The 10,021-nt window shown below is 49.6% G+C and overlaps 1 protein-coding gene across 2 annotated transcripts; it reads left to right on the top strand.

The window, feature by feature from the left end:
- The first annotated feature begins 4,102 nt into the window (after window positions 1–4,102).
- ZBTB42 (zinc finger and BTB domain containing 42) lies at window positions 4,103–7,240 on the top strand. 2 transcript variants are annotated; one of them, XM_042799289.1, is made up of 2 exons: window positions 4,103–4,301; window positions 5,757–7,240. In XM_042799289.1, exon 2 carries the CDS (start codon window positions 5,771–5,773, stop codon window positions 7,196–7,198), a length of 1,428 nt encoding a protein of 475 aa, XP_042655223.1. In that variant the 5' UTR covers window positions 4,103–4,301; window positions 5,757–5,770; the 3' UTR covers window positions 7,199–7,240. The 2 variants fall into 2 exon arrangements, with proteins under 2 accessions (XP_042655223.1, XP_042655222.1); XM_042799288.1 differs by lacking the exon at window positions 4,103–4,301 and adding an exon at window positions 4,951–4,990.
- The last annotated feature ends 2,781 nt before the right edge of the window (window positions 7,241–10,021 follow it).

The raw sequence follows: 10,021 nt of genomic DNA, 5'->3' as shown, positions 1-10,021 counted from the left end.
CCTTTACGGAAAAAACAATGGATCTTTGAAGGCTAAAAAAGTACCTTCCCTTCACCATTTCTGGAAATCCAGAAGATAGCGGATTGTAGCAAAACCAACCAGAAGCTGAGGGTGAGGCAAGCTGCGTGCAACTATGGAAGATGAGTAACTGCGAGGAAGCCATCTCCCAGCCACCGACAAGGGAGCTGAGGTACAGGCGGGGTAGCAAACGCCTGGCTGGTTCAGATGGGGATGGATGTTCCAAGCTCTTGCTGCAGAGTCAAATGTGACCTGGGCCAGCCGGTACCTCTGCAGAGTCCTTTGCGCTCTTACTGCATCTCGCTAGGTTGGTGTATCCTTATTGATAGCCGTGCTACAGCAAATACAACAAGTTAATATGTAATTTATATATGCAGCTTAGCGCTATGAGCCTATCCATTTAGTAGGATGATTTGACAATGTCTCTACATGCTACAATATATACTCACAAATACACCAGCGCACACAGGGTCTCGTTATCAGGGAGAAATCAGCAGGACAGCTATAAAACAAATACGACTCACATAAGCACACTGCTGAGGAGGCTGTCTGCAATATATGTTCTGATTAATGTCTGGAATGGCAATAGTGCAAGTTAATGCTTCCTTCAGTCTTAGATGACGTGCTTGAAAAGATCTCTGGGAAGGTCGTGCCCACATTTATGACTTGACTGCAAACTGAGCAACCCCTCAAACACTGACCTTGGATTTGACTGCAGTGTAAGTGCTGGAGCAGATTGCTAATTGGGGAAGACCCATGGACACCAATGACAGCTCCTTCTCCTACCACCACAGGGCTCAGCATCCTTTGGGGTTAAATTCCTCCCTGTTTCAGAGGAGGGAATGAAGCAGTTGGTCCTTCTAATGCCTGCTGCTATCTGCATGAGGTAAATCAACCTTTGGAAAACTTTGGGAGAACTTCTGCAAATACGACCAATGCACTTAAAATATCTTCCACCATCTACAAGTATCAAAGAGTCTTGGGCTCTGACTCTCCCTCTGAAATGTGACTGGACTACCACAAAGAAGATGCCCTGCACAATAACCAAAAAAAAAAAAAAAGAACATAAAAGCACTGAAATCATGTAGAAACAAACACAAAGAGGCTTCTGCCCAATGCGGTGAGAGAGAAAACGATTAAATTGCATGAAAAACCTGTTGCTACCACTTCTGCATTTGGCCAACAAAGAGGGCTAGAGAGGCCCCACTCAGTAAATATATACTCTTGTTGGATCAAAGGGGTAAGAATGGAAGTGAGTCCTCAGGCTTTATGGACCTGATCCAGTTGGTTTTTCTACTAATTTCTGTGGGCTTTGGCTGGTGTCCAGGCAGCATAAACAACCAGGAGCGGGGTTAGCCTTGCTTGGCAAGTAAAAGCCCTGCCAGCACCACTAATTTTCAGACTCTCTGCCCTAAACCTGGGCTTTCTGCTCAACTCCAGAAGGCTCCATAAGCAGCCAAGCACTGGCTGGTGCCCATGAGGGTTTTAGCAGGACCCAGGAATGCACGTGGCAGCACAAGGATGCCCAACGTGGTGGCTCCCACCACCTTCCACCAGTCCCTGTTCACGTCCAGCCATCCTCAGGTCGGGCAGCACGGTGGTGGTGATCTCCCCCAAGCACGGACACCGGTCGGAGACTTTCCGTATCGGGCGAGCAGCTGCTGCCTGGCTCCGTTCCCTTGAGGAAGGGCTGAAAACGGAGCCTCCGCTGAGCTTCGTGGTAGGGGAGCCTTACCCTGCAAAGGGCTCGGGGGCCGGGGAGATGAAAGCAGATGGTTTGCTTTCCATGCCGTGCTTTCACAAGGGCCTGCAGAAACGCAGGAGCCCTCGGATTAAAGTTTTGGGGGCAGTTCTTCCTGCTGCCTTGCCTCCAGCAATGACTTGGGGCTTGTTTACATTAGAGAGTTGTACTACCAGTATTTTATACAACCGTAGTTACATCAGTACAACACCTGTATTGTATCTATCGTTGCCTTGGTGTGAAGGTGAGTATAGTATTTCTGAGCCCTGAAAAAGGAAGGCAACAGCATGCAAAATGGATACCTGCTGTTGTGATTTCTGACATTCGAACTTGGTAATGACCACAGACTTACTGTGAAATTGTAATTGGTTTACTAAAAATAAGACACTGCTTGATTGGAGACAATTATTCCTAGCTTACAGTGCCCAAACAGGAATTAAAGCCTCGGTTTGTTTTTTATCTTATTTTTTTCTTCCCTTATTATTAAAGGGGAGAGGGAAAAATGAACAATGAATTACACAAAATAAGGGATTTCTGCCAAGCAGCATAATTCAGCTGAATACAAGAGACTGCTTAACATTTCCGATGTACAAAGACACTGAAACTCTGCAAGTCAACAAATCCACAGAGTAACTTAATGGAAACGGCACTTGCGCTTTGGGGAAGAAATTGCTCCACTTTGGTAGAGCCTGTACGATCAGGCTGCGACTGCAGGATAATACTGTCTTTAAAAGGACAGAGAGCTCCCGTTCCCTGATCGTGCCTGCCATCGTGGACAAATAGATAAAGCTCTGGGCTTTACTGAACGGTGACAGATTCAACCCCAGGACCTTTAACTCTTTCGCTGGAGCTGGGCACCTCTGCTTTCTGGGCTGGAGCTTCCCAGTTTGAATGGTCTGGATGACAGCATTACCAAATACCTGAGAAGAGCTTTGTGGCAATGCAGTCATTAATGCTTAAAAACCACCCAAATATCCTGGCATTCGCTGCCAATGGAGTTAAATAGTTGGGGTCTGAGAGAGAAAAGCGGTGTCAGAAATGTAGACCCTGGCTTCTGTGACAAAGAGCCGAGAGATAAAATATCAAAGAACGGGATTAAATTAGTAACAAATATATCAATCAAGAAACCTGATGTTTTAAGGTGCTAATGCTACCATTGTGCATTAGGAAAGACACGCTTAAAAAAAAAAAAAAAAAAAAGTTGCTATCCTGCAGATATTATAATCTAGACAAGGCAACCGAGAGGAAGGAAGAGAAATTAGTTTCCCCGCTTTAGTTGTTGGCGGCTGGCGAGGCGCGGGCTGGAGGCTCCGACCGGCACCACGCAGCGCAGCTCCGGATGGGCCCCGGTGCGCCGCTCCCCCCAACCCGCCACCCCTCCCCAACTCGGCCCCTTTTCTGTCCCCAAGGGCAGCGCGAAACCCTCAACACCAACCTCGACCCGGAGTCCCAACCCAGCGCTCCACGGCCCCCCCCCCCCCCCCCCCCGCGCTCCTCCCCCCCCCCCCCCCCCATTCCCTTCCCGCCGCCGCTGCAGCCCCGAAGCTCCCGGGACAACCCACGGCAGCGACATTTCCGCGCCCCCCCCCCCGCCCCCCCCCCAGCAGCCCCGCTCCGGCTTCCCACGGGCCGAGGGAGGCCCCGGGGCTCCGGCAGCCGGACCCGCTCCGCGGGCGGCCGCGCTTCACCCCCGGCGCTGCGCGGAGGGGCTGGGGGGGGGGGGGAAAGAACCCCGGCCCCGCACCGCCACGCTCCCTCCCTGCGAGGGCGCTCACTTTTGATAGGATTGCAGCTAATTAAACGTTAAAATTCCAATCAACTACCGGAAAGGTCATTTTGAAAAAACCCGGAGGCAGCTGGTATTTATCAGCTGACGCGCAACTCAAGATAAAACCCTGGGGGGGGGGGGGGGGGGGGGGGGGGGGTGGAAGCGCCGCAGCTCTCGCCCCATCCCCGTCGCGGGGCAGGCACCGCGCGAGCTCCCGCGCTTTCCTTCGCCCTCCGCGGGCGCGGAGGCGCCTCCGCTTCTCCGCCGGGCAGCGCCCCCCCCCCCCCCCCCCCATTTTTCCGCGGCACGTCGGCCTGCAGCGGGCGTGCGCGCTCTCTGCGCGGCGGCGCAGCGGAGTTGGGAGCGGGACGGCCGCGCTGCCAATGCAGCGGCCGGGAGGGGAGGGAGGGGAAGGGGGGGGGCAGGAGGAGGAGGAGGAAGAAAAAGAAGAAGAAGGGGGGGGGGGGGGGAGAAAGGAGGAGGAGGAGGGGGAGGGCGCAGCCGGCAGCGCACACCGGCCGCCGCCGGCGGGGCTGGCCGGGGCGGCGGGGGCTATTGTGTGCACCAGACGGGGACACACGCACACGCACAACCACACACACACACACACACACACACACACACACACCCCACTCGCACACCCGCGGCTCGGAGGGAAAGTATCGCGAGAGCGGCCGGCTAACAACCTGCTCCACAACACCGCCGCGCCGCCGGCCCCGCGCCGCACCCGCGGAGCGCCGCGCACATGCGGACGCTGAGCCCCGCCGCACGCCGGTGAGTGCGGGGGGAGAGCCGGGCGGGGAGGGCGAAACCCGCCCCCCGGCCCCTGCAAGGGGAAAGTCTTCCCTGCAAAGTTGGGGAGCGCGGCTGTAAAGGGGGGGGGGGGGGGGGGAGCGGGGGGGGGGGGCGCGCTCTGAAAAGCGGCTCCGCGGTTTTCCTTTTCCCCTCCCGCCCCCTCCGCGCTACGCGGAACCGGGCGCCGGCGAAGGTCACGGCGGCGGGCTGCGGGGAGCAACTTTGCAGCGGGGGGGGGAGGAGGAGGAGGAGGAGGGTGGGGAGGGGTTCGGGGGTGGGGTGGTTGGGGGGGGGGGGGGAGTATGGAGGGGGGGGGGCGGGCTCGGGGCAAGTTTGTGGGATTTAATCGCGGGCTATAAATGGGGCTGCTGGAACTTTAAAAGGCAGCAAGCTGTGGTTGGCTGGTAGCGAGATTTGGAGTAACATATGGCATTAAAAGGCGCACAGCTGGAGGTAGCATTTCCATCGCAGTGAAGTCAGAGCAGCTGACTCTCCAGCTTGCGGTGTAATTAGCAAACCGAGCACTCCTCCTTCCCTCCCTCCCTCCCTCCCCTCCCTCCCTCCCTCCCGCCGCGCCTCGCTCGCACTCGCGCACGCACCGCGCCCGCGCTCCCTCCTGCCCGCCCGGCTCCGCGCCCGCGGCCGGCTCCGCCGCGCCCCGCGGGAAGGTAAGCGCCCGGCCGCCGCAGGTAGCCGGCTGCAGCCTCAGCCCTGCCCTCCCGCCGTCCCTACACCACTTATTCCCCTCCCTGGCTTTTCAGAACTTCACGGGAAACTTTTTCCCTTCACCGCCCCCCCCCCCCCCCCCAGCCCCTCGGCCTTTGCCGCATCGGGGGCCGGGGCCGGCTCTGCCCCCCCCCCCCCCCCGCCCTGCAGAAGCGCCGCTGCCCCAGCGCCAGCCGCCGCTGGTTTGTTGTGATTCGGTGCATAACGACTGGGGATAAAGTTTAAATGTGTGTGTGTATGTGCGTGACGTGGGTGATATGCTTTAGTAAAAGATGCCCCGAGTTAGCGTTGCTGGGAAGGCAGCCTGGGAGTTCGTGCTTTGCTTTTTTTTTTTTTTTTTTTTTCTTTTTTTTCTTTTTTTTTTTGCGCGTGTGTATGTGCTTTCCTCCTCTTAATTTTCTTAAAGTGCTTAGGGGGAGAAACAAAGGTTGGAGGGGCTGCTGCTTTACTAGCTTTTGTTTACTTACAATCAAGTTTTTCCTGTTCGGAGCAGGTGCGAAAGGATGAGAAGCATGTTGTTGTTGTTTTTTTTTTTTTTTTCTCTCTTCCCCCCCCCCCCCTTAATAAAACTATTACAGACAATTAACAGTAAACGTTATCTCCAAGGCTGTTTCTTTGGCTTGTGTTACCAAAAAGCCGATCTGTTTGTTACAGCTGCTAGGAGGCTTTAGTTTACAGTAGCATTCAAGTTTTTCCTGTTTTGAACAGGTTATGAAGGAAGAATGGAGTTTCCAGACCATAGCCGCCAGTTGCTGCAGTGTCTGAGTCAGCAGCGTCACCAGGGCTTCCTGTGTGACTGTACTGTTTTAGTTGGAGAAGCTCAATTCAGAGCTCACAGAGCCGTTCTTGCCTCTTGCAGTATGTACTTCCATCTTTTCTACAGGGACCAGTTAGACAAAAGGGATATTGTGCATCTGAACAGTGACATTGTCACAGCCCCTGCCTTCAGCCTGCTGCTCGAATTCATGTACGAGGGAAAGCTGGAATTCAACAGTCTCCCGGTCGAAGATGTGCTGGCTGCGGCTAGCTACCTTCACATGTATGACATTGTGAAAGTCTGCAAGGGCAAGTTGAAAGATAAAGAATTATGTTCAGAAGAGAAGATTAATGATGAGGCGGCTAGTTTGGAGAAAGCGGAGCATTTTCTAGACGCTGGAGTGCCCCTAGTCCACGAGTTTGACCCAGGAAACAAACAAAAATTCAGCGTTGCAGAATACGAGAGAGCAGCAGGCAAAGAAAAGGTCAGCAGTCACCCCGCCTGGTCCTCTGATCATATAAGTGTCAGCTCTGTGCCGACAGAGGCAGAACCGTGCGCTGCAGCAGCTGGAAAAACAAAGGCTAATGTCAATAGTTCCACAGGACCTTTGTCCCAAAGGTCTGTTAACCATACCCTGGCTTCGAGTGATGTGGACTGCGCGCTGGATTTGTCTTTCAAGCCTGTGCCGGGGAGAGATTCCTTACACCCCTCCTATGTCTTTGGACAGCTGGCTTCCGACAGCCAGCAGCAGGGTACCGAGCCACTTGTTAAAGATGAACAAGACTTGCTGTCAGATCAGGAGGACGGCGAAGCCAGGAGTCCGGAGAGTCAGCATTTTGGGAATTCAGCCAAAAGCCTAGTGACAGGGTTAGGACACATGTTCGCGGGGAATGGCAGCTCTCATGCCCGAGAGGAGGATATAGATCAAGAGCGAGACGAGAGCGAGGACGACATGGATTCGTCGGACATCTCCTCGGGCGTCCTCGTGCCCCCCGGGCATATCTGCATTTGCCCCCTCTGTAGCAAGGTGTTCCCGAGCCCCCACATCCTCCAGCTGCACCTGAGCTCCCACTTCCGCGACAAGGACGGCTCCCGCACCCGCCTGTCCCCCGACGGCTCGGTCCCCACTTGCACCCTCTGCGGAAAGACTTTTTCTTGCATGTACACGCTAAAGAGGCACGAGAGGACTCACTCGGGGGAGAAGCCCTACACCTGCGGCCAGTGCGGAAAGAGCTTCCAGTATTCCCACAACCTCAGCCGCCACGCGGTCGTGCACACCAGGGAGAAACCCCACGGGTGCAAGTGGTGCGAGAGACGGTTCACGCAGTCTGGGGATTTGTACAGACATATCCGCAAATTTCATTGTGGCCTTGTCAAGTCCTTGGTTGTTTGAGATGTGTGGGGTTTTTTTTTTTGGTTTTTTTTTTTTTTTTTTCCTCCACCCCACCTCCTCTCCCCCCCTCCCCCCCCCCCCCCCCCCCCCCCCCCCCCCCCCCTTTTAAAACACGACGGGAAAAAAAGGCAGCAACTGAATTTTTATCCCCCCTCCCCTTTATTTTATTTTAGTGATATTCACTTCAGGTATATGATCTTTAAAAGATGCAGAGGTATACACTCCAGAGGCCTTTTAATGCAATCCTTCCACCTTTCCATCTCCCCCCTTCTCCTGCCACCCTCCCTTCTCAGCACTGTTCTTTAGGTCTTCTCTTGCGCACCCATGTTACATTATTAATGTGAAATGATCTAAGTAATTCTGCAATGATTTAGCATCTGTTTTCATGCTGGAAGTACTTGCTTTGTGGTCAGGGATTTTGGTTTTTTGTTTTGTGGTTTTTTGTTGGTTTTGGGTTGGTGTTTTTTTTTTTTTTTTTTTAGTTTGAAAAAAGATTATCAGCAAATTCTGGAGAAAAATTTTGGATTCCATTAAGCTCCCCTAATGCTCTCTGCATGTTGCATAGAAACGTCCGAAGAGATGAACTATGATTTAAATACATTTCAGTGTAGAGAAGCTTGTCCGCATATCACAGAGTAAGCAGACGTATTCTTATTTTATAGAGCTAGATGGGACCTTAACATGGCCCAAATTATAAAGGGGGGTGAGGATTCCTGAATGCATCTTTGGTACTCGTCATTTTTTATTCTCTTTATTATATTAGGATAGTTCTGCAATCAGTCCTAAAATCTGAATGAGAAGTTTTTGCCTTGAGACTTGACTTAAATTTTCCCCTCCTACCCATCCTCCTCCCTGGGCTGACCTACTGAAAAGCTGCTTTTGAGCATAAAACGTGGATGGAAAAACTCTTTGTCTGCAGCATATTCACTCCCAAAATATTGAAGGGTGCACACTAGGACATGCAAAAAAAAAAAAAAATTCATATAATACGTGAATATTTTCATTCCCATATTGATACCCAGGGGCTGATCCTGTCCCCCTGGGGGGGACAGCGGCTCTAAAGTGGCTCAATAACCCCTCTCGATATCAGGCTCCTGGGGTGTGGTCTTAGTTCAAGGTAACTCGTACCGCGTGCGTTAGGAGGTGCCCTGCTATCTTGTCCGAAAAGTTTGCTGCTATGCTAAAATCAGCAGCTCAGAATTTTGTTTTATTTTATTTTTTATGAAGTTGGTGATTCCCTCTGGGCCGAATTCTGTGCAATTGCCAGTGTTTTGAAGGGGCAGTATGAAGATAAACCCCCGGAGGGAAAACATGGCCCAACTTTTTCCCCCATGTCCCACCTTTCCAGGGGAGGTTTTTGGGGTATTTTTAGGTGTTTTTTTAGTTTGTTTTGAAACTGAGGCTGCCTGTAAACAGTAACCAGTTTTACTCCAGATAACTCAATTACTTGCCTAATAGATCATCTTTTGGTCTGTGCATGCCAGTAAATACCAGATTATTTCCTTCCAGTCAAATTACCCATTCAAGTTACATGTACGTGGGACTGAAATATAATACTACTACTAATAATAATAATATCTGAGGGGTTTGAATGTCATTCTGCTGCATTAGCGTTGCTTCACCAGCTTTCTTGACACTCCTGGAGTTCTCTTGTGAAACTTAAGCGTTTATTTTGAAATTAATTTGAAGCACTGAGTGAGATTATTTTTAAAAGTTGTGCTTAAAATACTGTATTTCATTTTATGAAGAAAAATATCCCAATGCCTTCTTTCTCTGGTCCAAAAACTGAGCACTACCTACATAAATAATATGGGATTGATTATTTTTTTTAATTTCTGTTTTTTAAATTAAGTACTTCCTCTTTTAAAGAAAATCAGGATATACTTGTTACAGCCTCCTCTTATTCATCTCTTAAACTATGAATGTACATGTAATGTGAAATTTTGCTTCTATTTATAGTTTTGGGTTTTGTTTTCAGTCTAATTTTTTGACTGTAAAATATTTTTGCTGAACCTGTTACATATGAAAGTTGTTGGAGAGTACTGTATCTTGAACATAAGTGGCTTTGGTACTGTGGTCTTATTCTACTTAATCATTTTTTTTTTTTTTTTTGTTTTTGCTGTGATTGGAAATAGCACTGAACAAAATTACTAAAATTAAGTTATTTTTCTTTCTACTAAAATTAAGTTATTTTTTTTCTCCTGAAGATACTTGATATAGTATTTATTAGATTTTTTTTTTGAAGTGGAATTATTACTGTTAATCTATTTCAAAACTAGTTAATTTACACTTCACTTTAAATTTTGTAACAGTGGGTTTTGCATGTTGAACAACATGTAAAGAGTTTAATGTAGAGTCAGCATTACTGAAGCTGGTAATCTTAATTTTGTATTCTTGTGACACTTTTTGCATTTCAGTCTTCAATTACTGTTTCTGTTTTTTTGTTTTCTTTTTTTTTTTTTTGTTAGAAGATCATAAAATAGGATGTGCCATAAGAACATCATTAGCGTATGGAGCAGGGAAAAGTTGAAACAAGTTTGTGTCTGATCTTAGTATAGAAATAATTCATTAAACTGATGCTATGAGCATGCTCTGTACTGCAGTGAATATGGGGCAAAAGTTGTTTGTTTTTTTTTTTTTTTAAAAAAAAAAAAAAGGAAAAAAAAGACTTTCTCATTCTTGACTACATCATGAACATGCTGTTCTCATAGTCTGGTATTTGTGTTCCCACTCCTCATAGCTTGAATTTCTAAAGTAAAAAAATGTTTGCACTTATTTTTGTTCTTAAGGTGACTTTTTTTTTGGCTATCTCTCTGTGTGTCT

This window comes from Tyto alba, unplaced genomic scaffold (assembly GCF_018691265.1).
Source record: "Tyto alba isolate M040663 unplaced genomic scaffold, T.alba_DEE_v4.0 Super-Scaffold_29, whole genome shotgun sequence".
In the NCBI taxonomy this organism is placed as follows: domain Eukaryota; kingdom Metazoa; phylum Chordata; class Aves; order Strigiformes; family Tytonidae; genus Tyto; species Tyto alba.
This window is presented reverse-complemented; position numbering and strand designations above follow the sequence as displayed.

Bases quoted from the DNA above. Each gene is read 5' to 3' on its own strand.
- ZBTB42 (XM_042799289.1), top strand. From the start codon at position 5,771: ATGGAGTTTCCAGACCATAGCCGCCAGTTGCTGCAGTGTCTGAGTCAG.